The sequence below is a fragment of the Onychostruthus taczanowskii genome, unplaced genomic scaffold (genome assembly GCF_017590055.1).
Source record: "Onychostruthus taczanowskii isolate IOZ18803 unplaced genomic scaffold, ASM1759005v1 scaffold5, whole genome shotgun sequence".
Lineage (NCBI taxonomy): Eukaryota > Metazoa > Chordata > Aves > Passeriformes > Passeridae > Onychostruthus > Onychostruthus taczanowskii.
In genome coordinates, this window is record NW_024502568.1 from 8,369,629 (window position 1) to 8,391,242 (window position 21,614).

The window sequence follows — 21,614 nt, forward strand, 5'->3', positions numbered from 1 at the left end:
TTATATGCAATTTAACCTTAATTTGCTCCTGATCCTCAGGGCTTCTTGCATGGTGCATCTGTGCTCTTGAGCAGGTGCTGGAGGTGGTGATTAAAATGGAGTGCCCTCTCCATAGGGAAGGGAGTGTGTGAGCTTGGAACTCTCTGAAGTGTTTTGTTTTGGTATTGCAGTTTATGGCAGGTATGGCTGAAGTGCCAAAAGCCTCTTGCAATTTTGTGCCAATCTGAACAGTTAATTGTAATTTTTGTCTGGGTATAATTGGATATAAGAGACAATAGAAGACAACAAAAGATTAACCAGGATTATTGCCTGTAAACAAGTGTGGTAGGCTGATGTGCATCTCCTCAGAGAAGGCATAGTAGTGCTGGTACTCATTTTATCACTGCTCACTTTTGTTTCAAAAACCCTGTTGTTTTATGTTAAAGAAAATTTTTCATTTTTACAGTTCTTTACTTTGTTCCTGATAATGGTTCTCTTCTTATATGTACCCTCTATGAAATACAAAACATTCTGCAGAGACAACCTGCATGTCACCTGAACAACATCATGTACTCTGATCATTCTGTCTCAGTGCTGCAAACATGGGGACACATGGGTTCCCTATGATGTTGCTGTCTTCTCAAACCAGTCCTGGCGGATTACAGAGGTCTCAGTTTCTGGCACAGCTGGAGGAGTCTATGGAACAGGTCCTCCAGAGGAGCTGAATTCTTACAGAAACAGCTGTTGACGTCTGAAAAGTTCAGTGGCAAGCAATGTGATTTTGCAGACTAGAGGTTGTTTTGTAATTACAAAGAATTCCTGATGGGAAGGAAGTTCTGGAGGGAGATTAGTGTGAAGTGTCTAGAATGTCTTGAGAGAGCCATTGGGTTCTTTGGTCACGGTACATATAATGCAGACCCAATGCAAAAGTCTCAGGAAACTCTTATTTCATTGCTGAGTTTCTATGGGTGTCTGAGTCATTTTTCATTATCCAATAATAAATACAGTAGTGAAAGTCACCTTTAACACTTAAAGATTGCTTGGGTTTTATGGGATTGTATTGAAGTGAGTGCCAAGGTATAAAAGCCTTATGGTTGAGGTACTTTTATAACACATGCTTCATAAACCCTTATAAAGTCAGTGCAGTGCACTTCATCCTTTAAGATTACAGCACTATGGTTCTGAGAGTTGGTGATCTGGTGCTATATTCATTAATTAGATCTGCCATTAATGTTAAATTTTGGGCAATAAGAAGTGAATTTACAAGAAGCTGAAATGGGGTAGGTCCAGACAATTTGTCTCTTATGAAACCTCAGTGCCCCTTTACTGCTTGATTGATGCCCACAGGTTATCCTTAACATTAAGGAAGTTTTTGAGCCATGTGAAGGAAGCCCCAAATCGGGGCTGCTCTGTAACACAAAAGTTTGCAATGATCATTTTCTTTTTGACACACAAAGTAATTATATAAAAGCTGTTGCCCTCTTCATGGATGTCTTGTTTGGCTTCCCAGAGAGCAGCTGTCCCTCTTGTCACAGCTGCTGATCCCTAAATGATGGAGTGAATTTCTCTGCTTGTATGTAAATACACAGGATTTCTCTCTAGAGCAGATTTTTATCAGTGACATGTCCCATTTTTTCCTGTCTGATATGCTTGGTGAAAACAGAGGCTGCTTTCATTTCCCCCTGATTATTGTAGAGATGAACATATCTACAGGGCTGTGAGTAGGTATTTAGCCATCTCTGAACATCCATGGAAGTTTGTATAAAGTTAAGGTGTGCTTTCTAGAAACCCTCTTTCTAAACTAGTGCAAATCATTCAAAGACAGCTTTAGCTTTGCTGATTTATATGGGTGTTACTTTTGCTGGTAAGGAGACAGTTATGGTACAGCACTTATTAGCTTCATGGAGAATTGGGCTGATTTAATTAAACTGAAGTTTTTTAGTTGAAATGGCATGTAGATGAAAGGGGAAAAAAGGATGAGATTTTCTTTGCAATGAGTTGCACTTGTCCTCCATGGGAATGGCAGGGAAGGGTTTTAGACATACTGTGTAGCTGTGTTGTAGGAGATCTGGGTTGTGGTCAGACCTCTGAGGGCATCTTTTAGCTTGTAGGGCAAGTAATTGCAGTCATAATGTTGGAGAGGGAAAGAGTGAGGGGGGAATTAATAACCAGGTATTTCCCAGTGAGAAATTTCAGATGGTCAAACATGTAATCTAAAATGTTTCAATGCAGAAAATTACTTTTCCCATCAGAGAGTTCCAGACTGTTCATATTTAACTTGTGATGGACTGGTGTTTTGAAGGAAGAAAACAACTTTTGCATCTTTAAGCCTTTAAATGTCACTGGATTTTGATTTCTCAGTTTTGAAAGGAGAAAAGTACATAAAAAAATCTGAACAAAGCAAAAATCCTCCACTTTCATTGACACTTCAGTATAAATTGTTGAGACTTTTTGGCTTTTTAAACTCAAAGCTACTGTGAAGCTTTGTGGGAAGGAGACATGGGACAATACAACCCATCAAGTGTTTTAAATCAAGTGAAATATTTTTCTTTTTTAAAATCTGATTGGTTTTGTCATTGATGATGTAGGTGGGGCCGGGCTTTAGGAAGGATCTAAAGTGTTTCTGATTTGAGGACCTAGTGGAGGAGGCTGAAAAAAGCCCCAAAAAACCTTTTCACTTTCATGCTGAGCACATTCAATATGGAAATCCCCAGAACCTGTAAACACTAAACCTCAACTTTCTGTCCTTGCAGCAGTGTTTGTGGCAAAACTGCCTTTTCAGTTGTAGGAGAGGATAATCCAGTGATACAGAATAAATTCTAATACTTTGCTAAGGAACTGCATTTCTTTTGAAGCCGTGGAGGCTTGCATGGTTTGTAGGTGTTCTGTTGGTTTTGTTTATTTTCGTAGCTGCTTTGTTTCTGGTGTTTTTTTTTTTTTTTTTTTTTTTTTTTTTTTTTTTTTTTTTTTTTATAATAGCCTTTTACATAGGTGAATGTGAAAAGGACCTCTGAAAATGACAGCTTGTGAAAAGTGCATTCAAAGTGAAGAGGAGAATCAGGAGGCAATGCACAATGGCTTAATGCTGTCTATCTATTTCTCAGAACAAACGACATTTATTTGAACCTGTCTTCTTTATTCATTTGACAACTCTCTGGTGCTCCTTTGCTAATGTAGCTCAGTGGTACTATTGCTACAGATTATTGCACCTATAAAACTGGTCTGTGCTGATTTAGGGAGATGCACTTTGGTAATTTACAGTGAAAATTTATGTTCATTGAGAAAAATAAAAGGCTTCATTGAAAGCTAATATTAATAAAAATGCCATTTATATGGCATGTTGTTTTGGTTTTTTTTTTTTTTTTTTTTTTTTTTTTTGGTCCAGTGGCTGTTTATTAACTAATTCAGCTGCATAAAAAACACATTCCACTGTGATCTCTCTGCTCAGGCTACCTGAATTTCCATGCCTGTCTGGGCATGTTGTAGCATTGTGCCTGTGAGAGGTGTGCTGCCTCATTACTGTACAGTTCAGTATTCCACATCACAGCTCTCTTTGGTGCCTGGCTACCCTGGTACGGAAGAAGAGGAGTGTGGCACCATCTTAACTCGTCCACCTGCACATAACCCATGTGAAAGCAATACCATGGAAGGTGTGTGCATTAACCCAGTGACATACCTGGAATTTTGATCTGGCTAGCAGGAGCTCAGGTTCTCAGTTACAAGTCTTACCCTAGTTTTTGTTATATTAGCCCCATCAGAGGGCATGACTTTGTAGTGGATTTGTGCTGCAATATGGTGCCACTTTCCTTCCTACCTACTTCTGCATTTGAGCTCCTTTAAGGGTCTTACACACTCTCCAACAAATCTGAGTGAATCCTAACTACTGCTGTGGTTTGTGTACCAAATGCATTATGGCAGGCACAGGTATGGCATGTGTCATACTCTTCTTGTTCTTCCTGCCTGCAGCTTGTGCTGTTTATTCCCTGGTGTGAATCCCCTTGAAGTGTTCAGAGCTGGATATGTTTCCTGCTCATGTTCTGAAGATTTCAGCCCATGTATTATAATTAATGTTCTTGCAAGGTGGCCTCTCCATATCATCCTCTTTACATGTGTTGCCTCACTGGTGTCTGGTGTTCTGCCCACCTGGAATTCATTCAGAACAGCTCTGCATGTGTCCTCACTGTCCCCAAAGCTCCTGCTTTAAAGGAGATGCACCATGTCCCAGGCAGATGTCTCCCTCTGTATCCATTCCTAAGGAACTATCCTAAGTTTAGTCTGATTTGCAGCCTGTTTTGTTTCGTCTGGTGCTTGCCATTCATTGTTCACTGAATTTTGAAGGTCAGGAAAAGTATGTTTTCAAGGATTTATCCTTGGCAGTAACCAGTCCTGCCTGCCCTTCCCCTCTCCACTTAAACTAGAGAAAAAAGCAACATTTTACATATGGATGTATATATAAGTAATCTAGAATATAGAAAGACCAAATGTAATTTTCATTTAAATAAAGGCTGCAATTTAATTTAATATTATAGAAAATGATTAGATCTTAAACCCTTATAAATTACATTTGACAACTCTCTGGTGCTCCTTTGCTATTCCTTATGGCAATTATAAATGGCAACACAGGATGCTCTCAGAAATGCTCATTCTGACTGGAATTTGTTTATTGTGTCTTAATGAAAAGTGGTTAATCTAAATCACTAGTGGGGTAGATGCTTCATCCTGGTCCCATAATGAGAAGTGGTAGTTTCAGGCTGAAAGTTCCCTCCCACTATAACTTCCAGGAGAAAAAGTAGGAAAAAAAAGAAAAGCTCAGAGTCTGTCACTTTGCTTTCTCTGTGTGCCTTGTAACAAATGTGTGCCAGTCCGAGCTGCGTGGCTGGTGGTGAGCTTTTGTTTTTCACTCTGACTGAGCCTCCTGCTTTCTCCATCCTGCTCTGTGTAGGACCAGCCTTTCCTGGGAGGATGGATGACAGCAGAGGTGTTGGGTGTTCGTTTCTCCATTTGAAGATTGGAGAGTGGATGTGGAAATTGGGTGAAGGCACGGGGCATGATTTATTTGATGTCATCTCTAGATATGGCCGTTGTTAGGTTCTTCCACCTTTCCTAGTTTGGTGGTTTTATTAGCTGGTCTTGTAACCACTGTTATGCATCCAGAAGAACAAATTGGCCAGATTTGTCAACCATCTGGTGGAAATACTGCCTTTGTTGTCTCATATGACAATTTCTTGAACTATCCACTGCAGATCATGTGAGACAGGGCAGAGGGGATGTTCTGTGTGTGTGCCACTTCATGTCCATGCTACTGTTAGCTGACTTGTGCTCCTTATTTGAGGACAGATCTCCAGAAGTAACCTTTTAATATACAACATTATTAACTATGTAATCCTCTATTACATCAGGTGAAAAATATTTTTATTCCTGAAGTATCCTTTATTTTAAATATAAGATGTCTCTGGATTGTCTTCTTAAATGGCCAGGCTTACATCCATTTCCATTCCATATAAGCAAGTGATTTTTTACTAAACTATGTTATAGTTCTCTGGCATAGGCAATATGCTTTAGGTGAACAGGAGTATAAAATGTCTTTGCAGTCTAATTCAAAAGTGACAGAAAAGTATCTTCAAATAGTTGTGAAATTATTATTGTTTGGGGCATAATGAAATTGATCAGATTAGAAAGAAGAAATGTACCAAAGCATCCTTTAGAGTAGAGATCTTGGAGGTCTCTTCTCAGGCTAATTCCCAGGAAATCAGTTGCCTGTGGGAACGTTTCTTGTTCCCCAGACCGTGCACCAGAGCTCAATGCAAGGGCACTTCTTCAGGACTTGTACTGTGGCTTCCTGTGGGAATGGCTAGGGATTGATTTTGGGGCTGGTAAGTGGTGTATGTGAGGGATGTTGAAGGTGTTTTGACATCAAGCTGGATTCATACAGTTGACTTTACTCTGGGAAAACATTCCCTTCTAGTTCAGCTTTTCATTCCTTAATAGAAAGGATCAGAAGCCATTTACATTATATTCCCTTTCCCTTGGTGACTTCATAGAGTTAATGAGGTGCTTAAGATTAAACAAGCACTGAAATTTTTTGCTTGATGAAGGCCTAACATACCAAGAGTTTTACCATTACTTGAAACTGATTTTTGCTGTCAAAATTAATGTATTTCCCCACTGTAGCCTTGAAGTTGGAGCTCTGTGAAGCTGGATAAGAGAAGTCAATGTCGACAAAGCCCAAAACTGCAGTGGATCTCAGCTAGTTGATCATTCTGCAGTGAGCTAAAAAAGGCCATTCCTAGATCTGTTTTCCTGCTGAAAGACAGTTTCTATATTTGATTCAGCTGCTGTATCAACAACCTGCTGTGTTTAGAACAGCTCTAATTTATTTCCCACTGTTTGCCTTTATTTTATGGTACTGGTATTTGCTTTAATGTGAAGTCGTTTTCTCCAGATGTTAATAAGATGGTATTAATGTTTCCACAACATTTTTCTTGATAACGTTTATGTAGAGATTGCCATCTGATAGTGTGGAATCAACCCATTTTAAAATATTGGTAATAATTTTCTAATTAAAATTAGAGGCTCAGAAGTGTTTTCCTCCCTGTAGAAATTGAGGTCATGCACTTTCCTATGCTTGGGGAAAATTATGTTTTCACTGACTGAATGAATGTCTCTTACTGTACAAATTGGGAGTGTGATATATGAAATGGTGTCAGTGTTTGCCCATGTGCATGTGAACTATACCCAGCTGCCAGCAGCTGATCCAGGAAGGCATTCTGTGTTTCCAGGGAGCTGATGCTCTCATTTATAGCACTGCAAGCTGCCAGGTAATGAGCCTTAAATCTCAGGAGTGCTCGTTGTTTACTTTTGGAGAGAGGATTCCACATGTGGCGGGAGAGGTGGGAGACAGAAAATGGTCCAGGAAAGCCTGGTGTGGCTGCCTGAAGTTTCTATATCCAACCAAAATCAACTATAGTACATAGCATTTTTCTTTCTTGCTGGGCTTTCTGAATTCATCTGGATAAAATGAAAAAAAATGAATCGCTTAAATCAGCAAATGAGTTGCCAAAGAAAATGAAACTCAAATACTAAAAACCCATCCTAATTCTGTGGGATGTTATACTCTTGAGTGATCTGAATATATCTGATAGGAGTCAGTGCTGTATGACCTAACTCTTAAATGATGTTCACTTTCATTGTTCCATTAACAATTTCCCTCCATTTTTCGATTTAGATCATGCTTCTTAGTGATCCAGAGATTGAGAGCAGCATCCTCATCAGCTCTGATGAAGGAGCCACCTACCAGAAGTACCGTTTGAACTTCTATATCCAGAGCTTGCTCTTTCACCCCAAGCAGGAGGAGTGGATCTTGGCCTACAGTCTGGATCAAAAGGTAAGCAATTAATTTAATGTTTCAATGATTTTGAGCCAGGAGTTGAAGGGGATATTGTCTAGAACTGCTCCCTCTCAGAGATGAAGAATTTATAGTGTGCTTTGCTGTTCTCACTTTGCAGGTTTAAATGTGCTCAAAAGCCATGCAGTGACTCCAAAGCTGGTTTGTTAAAAGGAGCTGAGTATTAGAGTGATCATGATGGGTGTGGAAACTTCAGTAGTGGTGTTACTATGAAAGATGAAAAGAATTAGAGATTTGACATGACATATGGAGCTGTTCTAAAAATCTATTGATTCGTAGGCGCTGATTTCTGCGCTGTCTCTGAGGATGGAGCACTCGGGCTGAGTTGGTCTGTAACAGCTGGCTATTGAGCCTTGGGGGTGCTCATTCTGCTTGCAGACTGGAAGTCAGGGAGCAGCAACAGATGAGAAACTCCTCTGTGCCACTTTTAAGACTCTTTGCAGTGCCTTCTGTGAGTGAGACCTCTCCAGTCTGTTACTTTGTCCTTAGCAGGTTTGCTCCTACATAGCACACACACCTCTGTCTTGAAAGGTGCTGAGCAGAGCAGGTGCAGTGTGGTAGTAAAGTGCTGTAGGAGATGTGTGTGTGCTTCAGTTCTGGAGCAGCAGTCCCCACTACAGTCCAAAGCTGGGACATTGACAGGATAATCCAGTTAAAAATTCTATGAAGTTTAAAACTTGCCAAGTTTTTGTCTTTCCTCTCATATGTTTCTGACATCCCAAGACTCTGGAAAGCGAAAACATGCTGAATAACCACTAAGTTTTCCTCATTGTGGTGGGTTGACCCTGGCTAGATGCCAGGTGTCCATCAAGGCCATTCGGTCACTCCCCTCCTCAGCTGGATGGGGCAGAAAATATAATGAAAAGTCTGTGGGTTGAAATGAAGGCAGGGAGAGATTACTCAGCAATTAGCATCATAGGAAAATCACACTCAGCTGGGGAAACTAATTTAATTTATGACTTATCAATACTCTGCTGTACTTTACTTTATCCCATTATACCCTGCTCTATCAAATGAGAATAGACTAATGAGAAGTAAAAACTAAATCCTAAAATACCTTTCTACCACCCCTCCCTTCTTCCTGGGCTCAACTTCGCTCACAATTTTATTTTTTCTGCATCCCAGCAGCAGAGTGGGACAGGACATGGGGGCTGTGGTCAGTCCATCACATGTTGTCTCTGCCTCTTCCTCCTCGGGGAGGACTCCTCACACCCTTTCCCTGCTCCAGCATGCTGCCCCTGCCACAGAAGACAGCTCTGAACAAACTTCTCCAATGTGAGTCCTTTCCACAGGCTGCAGTTCTTCATGAGTTGCCCCAGTGTGGTCCTTTTCATAGGATGAAGACTTCAGGAACAGACTCTTCCAGTATGGGTCCCCTGTGGGTTCACCTTCACCTGTCCTGCCATGGGTCAGGGGTCAGCCTGCCGCACCATGGCCTTCACTGTGAGCTGCAGGGGAACCTCTGCTCCAGCACCTGGGACACCTCCTCCCCTCCTTCTTCCCTGACCTTGGTGTCTGCAGCGCTGTTTCTCTCATATATTCTCACTCTGTATGAAGCTGAAAATTTGTTTCTTCCCTCACTTCATGAATAATTTATCTCAGAGGTGGTGCCCCTGTCACTGATGGGTGTGACCTGGGCCACCAGTGGGTCCATATTGGAGCTGGCTTGTGTTTGCTTTCTTGGACAGCTTCTTGCAGCTTGTCATGGAAGTCACCCTGCAGCTCCCTCCCTGCTATGAAAACCTTTCCACACAAACCAAATACATGTGTTAACCTGTCAGATGTGGGGGTGTGTTCTGGGTGGGATTTTCAATTTCTGCAGTTATTCTTGAAGATTTCTGAGCTGGTCAGTCTCACATCCTAGCTATAGGAACAATATAGCTAAAATGCTGTGCCTCTCTATTTGAGAATTTCCTTTGGGAGGCTAGTGCAAGTTTTTACCAAAGTAGTTACTGAGAATATAATCAAATAATTTCCTATTGCTCTGCTTCCCACTTGCTAAAAGAATGCTGTGGCAGGCACCAGGTGTTTTGCTGCTGTGTTACTAATGATTCTTGAGTGACATTTGCAAGAACAAAGCTATTGTAAACACACCCCTTTCATAGTATCAAGTCTTTACTGTATGAAGGAGTTAGTCAAATGTCAAATAGTTTTCTGCACTCAGAGGATCAGTGTAACAGGGACTTTGAAGTAGGCTGGAAAGACCAATCTATTTATTTGATATCACAAAATGTCTTGATGCTATGTTTAAACTGGAGGTAATGATTTTGCATGATCCTGGTGTTTATACAGACAGGCTTGGAAGAAACAGGCATCTGATGAAGCAGTCATGTATGTGAGAAGTCAGATGAGCCAGATGCTTTTGCAAAGAGATCCATGTGCAGTGAGTGAGAGCCTCTGCTGTTGGGTTGAAGCACTGTACTTCTGCTTGCAGAGCTTTGTCATCTCTTTGTGATGTTAGCCATTAGAAGGAGAAATCAAAATACAAGGGAGGCACATGCTTGACTGTGAGGTGATGCTCCCCTGATCCAGTACAGCAATAACAGGCCAGGAGTATTTTTGCTTCTGCTCCTTCAAAAAAAAATACATCTGTATGCACATCTGAGCTGCTATCTTCTGCCCAGGAAAAAGACAAGAAAAATGAACTGAGCTAGAAACACCCTGCATTTTATCCCAGAAACCGAATAAAATTGTTCAAACTGTAAGAGCAAAGATGAGTTGGTTTGTAGATTGTTGGTCAAGTGAAAATGGAGCAGTGCCAAGTTCAGGCTTTTCCTTGATGTCTGCCTTTGCATTCAAGGCCATTCATGCTTTCCTTCACTGGTCAGATGGATGGCCTGAAGTGCTGTTTCAATGTGGGTCCTAGAATGGAACCATGGAGCAGTGCTTTTCCCAGTTGAAATGTTTGCTTAACACAACTGAGGTGTAGATTGTGCTGAGCCACATCTTGGGTTAGTAAGAGCTGTGAAAGAACTGTCACTCTGAGTAAGGATCACCAGGTTCACTGCAGTCACGGCTGATACTGAGATAATGGGCAGTGCTCTTTGAGTGTGACAGCAGCGCCATGGGAAATCCCCAGCCGAAGTCTTCTGAGAGGCCAGTGTAATGCATTCCTGCATGTCTGGAAACAGGGGCACTGCCACAGTCAAGTGGGAACCAGAGGTCAGCTCTGTCCTTCTCTCAGGTTAGGCCAGTGCATGAATAAAGTGTCTTTTAGGATTTAAGTCCCATCTACTTAAGAATATTCATCATGTCTTTTGCATCTTCATGAGATTGTTGTGGTTGTTCTCTCTTTTTCTCTAGAAGCCAGATCTGGATCTCACAGCTTCCCACTCTACTGTGCCATGCCTTCTCTCCTAGATGTGGTTATGGGATTGTGCAAGAGCTTCTAAAATAAGTGTCTAGGGAGGCTGCAGTGGTGCTCACAGCTGTGAGGAGGCTATCCAAAGGGATGCCATGGTGGCAGGGGCTAATTGTCCAACTGCAGCCTAGTTCTGCTCATGCTCCTGTGTCCTTTGGTTTTGTGCCCATTTTCCTGCAAAGCAGCATAAAGTTGCCTGGCACAAAACAGGTGGAGCTGTATGAAATAGTTCTTGCTTTCTCCATTCCTATGTCCATTTTTTTGGGATAAACTGTTCTGAAATACTTCTGATTTGATGCATGAGAGGGCATTTTCCACCTCTCTAAGTTTTACAAGTGTGTTTGATCCTTAATTCTATTTTAATGACTTTTTTAGGGACAGATTTAAAAATGCAAATGTTATTCTGAAAACAAATCAAGTACATACAATCTGACTCCCAGCAGCAGAAACTATTATGCAAAGGTCTAATCCATCCTCTTGTAACTGTAAATGTGTAAACAAGTTGGAAAAAGTAATTTCATATCTTAGATTAAAATAAGTGTTTCAGATTAATATTTTTCTTATTCACTTTCTTTCAATTAAAAATAATAATAATGTGGTGTTTTAAGTAAGCTGTAGTCAAGTTGGAAATTAATGAGAATGATGAAGCTGGAAATCTGTTTTGCTTAGTATGTTGCTCCACACAGTACAATGAAATCAAATAGGGACAGTTCATATCCCTACAATTAATGGTTTCAGTAACAGTCTAGATAAAAATATTTTAGAATTGTTTTGTTTACAAAAGTTGAAAACAATATCAAAGTTTTGGAATGAAATATAAATAGTCAGTGTTTTGGATCTTCCCATTAAATTTTTTTCCTCTAAGGTCTTCTGATCTACAGTTCCATGGCTGTGATTCAAACCTTTTTTTAATTATTGCTTTATCCTAAACATCCCTCCTTGTTTTTAGCTCATTTCTGCACAGCTCACAGCAATGTTAGGGTATTTGTCTAGTTGATTAAAGAATAACCAACCAACTAAAAAAACTCATTTTGAATGCCCTCTTAGCAGAATTGTTGTTCCTTCCAAGTTGGTGATTTAGAAAGTCTATTCCATATTCTACGACCTTCTTTAGGAGGAGCCCATCTCTTCTCCACAGAACTGTTCCTTGAAATACATATGGTTTTATGCCGAGAAAGCCAAAGACTTTGTGGTGTTACCACTTCCATCAAGTGAAATAATTGAATATAAAAACAGTTCAGTCACCAGTTCTTTTATTACTACTCCCACATAGGTATTGTCCTGCTTTTTCCTGGTTAGGGCAATTCCCAGAACGCGACTGGGTGAGATGGAGTTCAGCAGGCTTTCTGAAAGATACCTCGCTGTGTGGCTGCTGGTTACTTTGTTGATTTAAGGACAAATCACTGTTACCACCATTTGTTTTCTTTTAGTAGTATCCAAGGAGTTATTGAGGATACTTCCTCGGTATGAGTCAACACAGCATATCGTTCTTGTTCTTAATTTTTATAGCCAATTAGGACCCTCCTCTGCTTTGCTAACTCTCCTGTATCATCACATAAATGCAGCAGGGTTGAGCCAAGAAATCTGTGTGTGTGGGCATGAACGTGTAGCAAGTTCACAGACCCTGATATCTTCTCACAGAGTATAAAGCATAGGCTGGAGAAATTTTTACAGGGCTCTAAGCAAACCTGTGTGGGTTTGCTATTCCCCCCAGAGCAGCCATGTGATATTGTAGAACTATCAGGTCCTAGGAGATTAAATGCATCTTGTGAGTTGAAAATCTTGGATCTCTTCCCAGTAGCTTTGTGTGTGTCTACTTTATTGATAAAATAGCACAATCTGATGTGTGCACGTGTTGGTTCTGTTAATGGCCCCCTTAAGTGGCCTTTGGCAGAAGGTGGACACTATGTAAATGTTACAGACAATTTGCTGCAGGTCAGACTGGGTCTCACACGGAGTGTCCATGTTGACTTGGATGTATCACCCAGTACGAAATGGAAAATGGGCCCGCAGCCTCCAGTTTTTGTGGGTATTTGCAGAAAATACATGGGAAGCCATTTTAAACAATCCTTGGATCAAAATGTGGGAAGTGGGATATATGAAAAAGGTGAATATTGCCTATTGGAAAGCGTGGGGAGCTGCTCTGTGGAATGCTGTGAAAGCTTAAAGTCTCCCAACACAAGCTTAAGGTACAGATTTCCTTGCTGCCATTCACAGTAGCTGGAGAGGAATATCTTGAGATGATCTTACATTCCTGAGGCTAATATGCTGAGTGTCTGATTATTTGTCTGATTTATCCAAGAAACCAACTAATTCTCAATAGGCAAAACTTCCCACACTCTGACACCTCTGTGGGGAATGGATGAGTCTGGAGGTAGAAATGGAAGGGACTTTCCAGCTCCATGAAGTTTCTCTCAGAATGGCATTGAAACTTTCAGAGAAACATGCAAAACTCTCTTGCATAAATATTTGTTTAAAAGATAAAAAAACCAAAATTTGTTTAAAAGAGATAAAAAAATCAGTCAATAGGGAGAGAGATATTTAAAATATTTCAAATCACCATTGTTAAGAAAAAAAAAAACGCCCAGGTATGCAACATGGTAGAATTCCACTTCTTCCTTACAGACTAAACTGTGATTTGGAGCCTGCTGGGAATAGGTAACAGGCAGAATAATTCAGTAATACACCAATTTAAATTCCCCAGCTACCCATTACAAATTTGAGAACATTGGATAAACAAGAAGTTTGGCAATCAGTGTCTTCTCCCTCCATAGAGCTTAATCTTCAGCAGAAAGTGAACAAAAGAAAGTGGGTGTCTCATTATCTCTTCGAATGAGGTGATAAATAAGAGGTGCAAGATAACATTCTGCTGTATCACCAAGTTCTACCTGGCAGACAGTATCAGGTCTGATTGGGGAGATTCCTTTGGTGTGGGAGATGTGGCAAGTTATCATCTGAAAATTGGATGCAGTGCATGTCACAGCCTTGAATATCTTGACTAGACACTGCTGAATTTATAAAAAAAAAATCACAGATAAGACTGGGACTATGTGGGAAAGTTTGTTAGGGTTTTTTTTCTAGATTTTTTTTCTAATTTTTTCTAATGTGCTAGACACAGCACCAGAGCCATGAAGGCGGTGTGTCTGCTCCAGGTAAAATGCTCCTCTGGAATTTTGGCTCGGTCTCCCAGTATGACATGGGGCAGTAAGGCAGCTAAGAGTGGGGTGGTTTGGTTGGGGCTTTTCTTGACAATGTGCAGTTGGGCAGGGTGCTGCCAGAGAAATCCAGGGGGAGTTGCTTCAGGAATATAGGCACCTTATTGCAAGCAGTCATTCACCTTTGGGATTCTTTGTGATGAGCTGTTTTCATGGACACATGGAACAATCCAATTTGAAAGGGATCTCAAAAGATCATCTGGTCCAGCCTTTCATGGGAGGGGGAGCCTAGATGTGATAATCTAGCACCCAATCTAGTCCTGTCTTGAATGCCTCCAGTGAGCACTGCTTGGTCTCAGACTTTTTGTGCCCTTTAAGGAAACTTAGGCACACAGAGGCTTCAGGGTTGTGTTTAGGTGAGGCTATTGTACTTTGAGTTGGAACTCCTAATGTTGGAAATGTGATTCCAGGATAGCAGATGCTACTGCAGCTGTGCTGAAATTAAGAAGTGAGAGTTGCTGCATGTCTGAAGTGAGATGTGATGCTGGCCCAGGCCTGTAGGTTTTCTTTCCTTAGGAACTGAGGTATGGGGCTGATGAGCAGAGGCAGGCTGGTGTTTGCCTCACATCTCATTTTGATATAAATCAGCAGGCACACAGACCTGTTACTTGCTCCTCAGCAGCACTTCTGCTCCTGGAATTTAAATGTAATTGTAGTTGTCAGAAGTTGTTAGAAGTGTGAGTAACTACTCCTTTTATCAATAACAGCTCAAGACTGCACCTCTTAGGTAAAACACAGCTTTTCTTAGCAAGATGTGAACAATACTTTTAATGAGGAAAGTAAGTTCTTTCTGCTCCTGCATGGATCCTCATGGTGGAATCACCATTTCATTGCATGATGTGAGAGAACACACCAGGGCTAGTTTCTCATCGTCGTTCATTGATGTCTGAAGAGCACAGTGCCTGTGATTCCAGTCCTATGGATACAATGCTCAGCTTTCAGATTTATCTTCCACCAGTCACTTGACATTTGAGCACCCCACAGAGTGAAGCTGGAGGCATACCTACTGCATTTTTTTCTTTGCCCCAAAGGGAATGAGATTGAGGAAGCTGCCATAATAACAGTTAGTCCCTTCCTACCATACTGAGGAAGGAAATAACATGAGTATATTGCCCACCTGTGAAGGAGCACATAGTGTTTAATGTTTGTTACAAGCCATATTATAGTAACTGCTCATAGAAATCTCTACCATACTGACTGGTCCATTGTATTGCACACTGCTATAAAGAAGAAATCCCTGCCTGAGAGAGCTTGCAATTAAACTTGAGGCTGACAGACAAAGTGGTGTCCCCTGAGAATCTCTAGTGTGTTCAGACACAGGTCATTAAAGTGTTTCACTGCCTAACTACCACTGAGGACTATAACAAAGTCAGAAACTGAACGCAGATAGAGTCCTGTTCCCATGACTTAGCCACAAATAAGCCTTTCATCTCTTTGCCTTTTGAATCCGCTTCTAAGAACATCAGGTTCTACAAACATATCATGTGTCTGTGTTTCTGGACAAGCCACCTGCCAGCAGCTCTCCCAGTCAGGCAGGGTTCCATCAAACAGATAAACTGAAATGCTAGTAAAGTTAGAAAAAGACAAACCAAACATAAAGAACCAAACCACAGACCAAACCCTTGAGATTGGGAATACTTAAAAGCAATTTACAGAAGTCTCTTCTTCAATATGATAATGAACTGAAGAAATGAAATCACTTAACTTCATTTACAAATCATGAATATGTATCAGTGCCTTTAAATGAAAGGAGGACTAAAACAGATATAGTGTTTGTTCAATTCATTAAAAGGAAGACAATTTATCAGGAGGTTTTTTCCACTCCTAAACTAAAGCTATATGCAAATGTCAGTAAATCAAGACCTTGCGCTAATTCTGCAGCATGATGAATATTTTTATAATCCTAATTAGAACCAGTCATTTAGTTCAGCAATTTCCCCCAATCTAGCCAATTTGAAATTAAAATAGATGCCTTGATTACAAAACTCATTAGCAAAGAAGCACCCTTTTTGCTAACCAGTTCATTTGGAATGCACAAGCTGAATGAAGTGAGGAGCACTTGTGTTGTCAATTGCCGTAAGTGAAGTGAGCCTTAATTGTTGGCATTGTGAAGTATTTGTATTGCTGCATGTTTCATTGCAGTATAATATATCATTCATTACACATAACAAAAGCATTTTTAAAATTTAATTAAGTGGTGTTGGTGCACTAGGTAATTTTTATAAAGTCAGATGTCACAATTGTTTGCATTTGAAGTATTGATGGGCATTACTGTCAGAAAGAAGACGTATGAGTCTACATTTATCATTCTGATTATGGTAGGCCTGGCAGTTTTAATAGGAGATGGGAAATTAAATTATGCAACCTTGGCTCTACTTCAGAAATGCCCAATGAATTTTGTCCTGGCAAAATACTGAACTTTGGGCTTGTGATGATTTGTGGTGGCAAAGAGAAAGTAACGGCTTGTGAAACTTGATTTAGCCAGAACAGACTTTCCTATTGCTTGTTATTTATGTTATAGACACTTCATGAGCAGGTTTTACTTTGAAAAGGGAAATACAGAGATAAATGGAGCGAGACACATTTGATGCTTAAATGTGCTTTTCTGCTGGAGCAACCTAGTTTGTTGTGTAACAGAGCAAGGATCCTGTGGCTTATTCCTGGGCCATGCTAAATCATGGCTGTATATTGATTTTATCTGGAGCCTAAGTGGGGTGAAGAGTGGTTATAAATATAGCAGATGGGAATAAAAATGAGGGAGTGAAGTGGGCTGAAGAATAAGAACACCAGGGGCATGATTTATTTTGCCTGACTGTAGAGATCTAAAATGTTGCAATGTGTGCCTACATTGGGTGTCAGGGCTTCACATCCCAGTTAATGGTGATCTACTGAACGGTGTTGATTGATTTCTGGAAGCAAATGGAGGTGACTCTTTTAGGATGAGGTAAATTGTACCTTGGACTCATTTGTATTGACGAGGCCTCCTCTGAGTGTCAAGGAAGTAATTTCCTTTGCTGAGATGTAACTATTTGCTATATTACCTGAGATTAGGGGACTTGAAACCAACCCTGCTGTCTGGATGTGTGCAAAATGGATTACAGGGGATACGATTCCAATATGATCAAAACAGCAAAAAGCATTTAGTTTCCTAGTTCCTGTTATCATGCCTACAGATTCTAATGACCCTCACCCTGGAGAATAGAGCAAACATGATGTGCAAGCTAAGAAGGAGTTTGCAACCTTTTGTTTTTCTTTTCCTTGAGGCAGCCAGCCGGATGGATGATGCTGAGGGGTGAAGGTACAGTCCTCTCCCCCTCATCCCCACAAACAAGCCCTGCACATATCTGTTACATCACCAGCACCCAGGAGGAGGGGCAGTCTGTGAGGGTGCTTCCAGAGGGGGGCATTTCTGTGTGCTGGACTGGGAGCTTGCACTCATGAGCAGGAATGGCAGGTCTGGAAATAGCAGGCTGGCCCTTGCTCTCTGTTCTGCCCCTTTGGAGGGAGCGTTTCAGCTTCCTGAAATCAAAGTCTGAAATCAAATACAGTTGAGACATGGATATCTGAGAGACAAAGACAGAGAAACTCCAGAAGGCACAAGCAGGAGCTGATATTTCCTGGCAGAACTTCCAGTGTGGTTGGGGTGGGTACCCTGTGTGAGAATTTCTCATCAGCAGGTGCTGTATTAGTAAATGGGCCACAAGGCAGAGAGGGTCCTTCTTTTATGTTGTAGCACAGCAGTCTTTAAAAAGTTCATACATTTAATTTCAAATCACTTTGTTTCTATTATGTGGAACTGGTTTATGTAATCCTTGAAGCTTGTATGTTTTTTCTTGGATTGCTCTTTGCAAGCAGGCTTCTCTCTGTTGCTCTTGCCTCTCCTTTTTGAGTCACAACAAACCATCCCTGTCTCCAGTGCTTGTTTTCAGTGGGGAAATGGACCATGTTCTGATCTGATAGCATACCTGAGGTGATTTACAGAAGATGTGTGCAGTCACACATGTAGCAGCTGATATTCACTGTGAGTCCATTGATTTTAGCAGGGAAATGCTCATTAACATCACTGGAGGATCTGACCTGAAAACATGTACAGTATTATTTTCTCACATAAAACGAGATAGATGTGGTTTATGCCTCCCAGTGCACAGGGCTTTTTTCCCCGCTAAAATCTGCCTGGTGAGAGATGCAGAGTCCCTGGGCAGAGAGTCCCTGTGTGCGAGCTCTTACTTGTGTTAAGGCAACTACTTATTTCTGTTGTTCAACCTTGACATATGAAAATTCAGTTTTTAAAAACATTTTCTCCTTTTTTTCTACCTTTTTTCCCCCTTCTGCTGGAAACTTCAGGTAATCAATTTTTCTGGGGAATGAAGGTGCCAGAGGAACAGCTGCAACTTCTCTGTCCCCTCAGTAGGCATGGATGATTCAAATGTCTTATAAGCTTAATGGTAATCCAGTGATTGTTTCAGCTTTTCATGCCTATTGTGTCATTGGTGGAAGAGAAGGCCAGTTCCTGGGTTTTTGGTCTAGCACCTCAGGAACTTGAATCCCAAGTGCTTAGAAATAATGAATTGGTCCTTTAAAAGTAATGAGTTTGCCAGAGAAAAAAAATCAGAGGTGTGTTTGAATAATTTCAGTCGTCCTCTCTTATATGTCTCTTGTGTTTCTGGGACTGAAGAAGTGTTGAAAACCATGTTTTTCAAATGCCTCCTCAGAGTTAACAGAATTAGAAATTTTACCATTAAAAAAAAAAAAGGAATAAAACCGTCAAGATTTTCATAATGTCCTAATTCCAGCACTGCTCTTCTACAGGGCATTTATGCTTCTAAGACACGTATCTTTATTCATGGTTGCAAATGCTGCACTTCTTCAGCTGTGCTTTGGTGCATATTTCAGCTGGCTGTCCATATTGGTTGTCTGGGGGAAGAATGGTGACCTGTTTGTGTAGGGTGTGCACACACCTGTGTGCAGGTTTGAATTTTGGCAGTAGAAACCCCACAGTAGTTTTGTGACAGTTACAAGAAGTTCTTCCAGAGTAATAAAATTCTTTAGATTTGTGTTCAGTTGATTTTTATAGGACTATGGTGGCTGTAAAATGAAAGTTAGGGCATGATGCAGTAAAATTTTGGTTCATTGGGAGTATTGTGGGTATGATAAAAGGAGGAGCTGAGGCACCAAAATGAAGGGTGATATGTTTGAGAGGAGGACAATTGATCAAAGAAACAACAAAGCTTAAAGCTGTATAGAAAATCCTTGTGATTCTGTAGTACAAAAGGAGGAAAATGGGATCTTTCCCACAGCCTCCTACCTTGGGCAACTCATTTCTGCCAGAGGTTCAGTGATCATAAACTGTCTGAATATAGATTTTGTAGCATTTTATACTTGCAGTGTTCAAGAGATAAAAGCATGTACCAATAACATGTTAGCAGAATATACTGGACCCAAGGGGACTTTCCTGCCATACAGTAAGAGAACAATAATGTCATCAAAAGTTTTTGCTGCCAAAACAGGACTCTAGTTTTGTCCTCTAACGTAGCACTTGCTTCAGGCCAGTTGATTTTCTCAGATCTTGGTGCAAGTCCATGAGAGTTATGCACACATACCCAGCGGCACAAATGTCACGAGTCTGAAAGTTCTGCTGCAAAATTGAGTCTGATATTCCCTAGCTGAGTTGTACTTTTTCTCTAGTGACAGCATGGAAAAAACTGCTTTATTTTTCCTTTGCAGCTCTCCACTATGAGTTATGCTGTACCATCACAGTGAACCTAGATTAATGTCAGAAATTAAAGTTATATTAAATCAAGTTTGGTGAGTTGTTGTTGATTATAGTTGTTGCCTTGAATTGAGTTTGTGTAGTTGTGGGGCTTTGTAGAGGCTTTTTTCTTCACCCTACTTCATAAGGTGGGTTGAAGGTACCTAGAGTTTCAATTAAACGGGATAAATGGCTTAAATATAGACACCATAGAATATTTACAAGCCTAGAGAGCTGCTGAGAGAGGCTAGATAAGAGCTTTCTTTTTCTTGCGTGATCTGCAGTTGCAGATTCATTTATTCCAAAGGTACACAGTCTGGTTGCAGGAGCTGGGTGATGGATGAATCAAAGATGACAGTGTAAATGGTGTCTGCCCAGCAGCCTGGAGGGATCCCTGGAACATGTGAGTTTCTCATTTGGTGATTTTTCTAGCAGTGATGCCTCAGTGCAGTGACAGCTTCTGCTCCAGCTGTCAAGCTAAATTGTTCCTGATGGTGGCTGGTATTTACAATGATGCTGTTCATTTGGGTTCCTCCAGCAAACAGTCTTGGATGGGGATGAACTGAATCTCTGTGAAGTACAGGGATGAATCTCTCGTTTTCCATGAGACCTCTTACTCTTCCCTTCCTGCATGTGATCTCTGGCTTGGCTGTGTATGTGTTGAGATGGATGCCTGTAAAATCAGGCTCTGCTTTTCCCTTCAGCTGTTGCCTATTGTCAATGCATGGATTGCCAGGGAATCTGGTCAAAAAGAAATTTGGCTGGCTAGAGGTGAACTGAATTACTCCACTGGATTTTAGGAGCTGTAGTAAGAGGAGTACTGGAGAATATCTTCGATATAGCAGAGCTCCTCATGGAGACCAGAGCTGGCTGTTGAGAAGGAGGGTGAGGCTGAAAGGAATCTAACTTTCTTTATTATATATTCAAGCTTGCAGAAGCCTCTTGATTCATTATAGGACAGGATATGAAAAGTGTGTGGTAAGGGAGATGCCTAAAAAAATGTATTGTACAAGAGCTGGGGTGTTTGAGCAGGAGATAATATTTGCTGAAGCTGCATCTCCAATGCTATCAGAAATTGAGTTTTCTCCCTTGTTTTTATAATCTTTTTGCTCATAAATTTATTTCACAGACAGAGTTGTCCTATGACCAGCTTCTGTGCTCTCTTTTGGGGGACAAAAGACTCCCATGAACTAAGGTGGGCTTTTCTCTGGGCTGGTTTGGTCCAGTATTTGCCCTTTGTCCCAGGCAGCGTAGAGCATAGGCTGTGTGTGTGGATTAGAGCTGTCCAGAGAGGGATTTCTCCCAGTGCAGCATGTTTAATTGTCCTAAGCAGTATCTGTTCACCTACTGTAGTTTCCCAGAAGACTTTCAGGATGGCATTGGGGGCATATCCCTGACCAAAAGAGATGTGTGGTGGCAGCCTATAAATGCCTGCTCAGCCCCATAAATCCCTGGCAGAACCCAGGGCCTCAGGGTGAGGAGGCACAGTGCCCTCAGGGGGGAACTGAGTAGAAGAGTAAGGACAGTTTGTGAGGCACTCTGGACTTTGTGAAGAAATATAAACTCTGAGAAGTGGGGGGCAGCTCCTGAGGACCTGTGAAGTTTGCTGCTTTTCAGCTGGTGAGATAAGAACTGAGTGGAATGGGGAACTGTCCTCTGTCAGGGCTCTCCCTAGTGAGAACAGCGTTTTCACCTGGCTGAGATGAGTTCAGGTGTGTGTCTGCTCAGTGTCTGAGGGTGGTGGGTCACAGAACTGGGGAACTGTTTTGGGTAACCACCTCTGTCTGTGAAAATGTTGATGAATGGCAAACTGCATTGAGTGGCAGGTGTGTGTGTGTTAAATAACATATAGTTTAAACTGGGGCAGAATACGTTGCTTTAATTTTGCCTAAATGACACATACTG

At 41.1% G+C, this 21,614-nt stretch overlaps 1 protein-coding gene across 1 annotated transcript in view; it reads left to right on the plus strand.

Moving 5' to 3' along the window:
• SORCS3 (sortilin related VPS10 domain containing receptor 3) overlaps positions 1-21,614 on the plus strand; it is a 266,570-nt gene that overhangs the window by 138,993 nt on the left and 105,963 nt on the right. Inside the window, 1 exon segment of the mRNA XM_041415598.1 lies at positions 7,205-7,363. Within this exon segment, the coding sequence (XP_041271532.1) occupies positions 7,205-7,363 (159 nt within the window).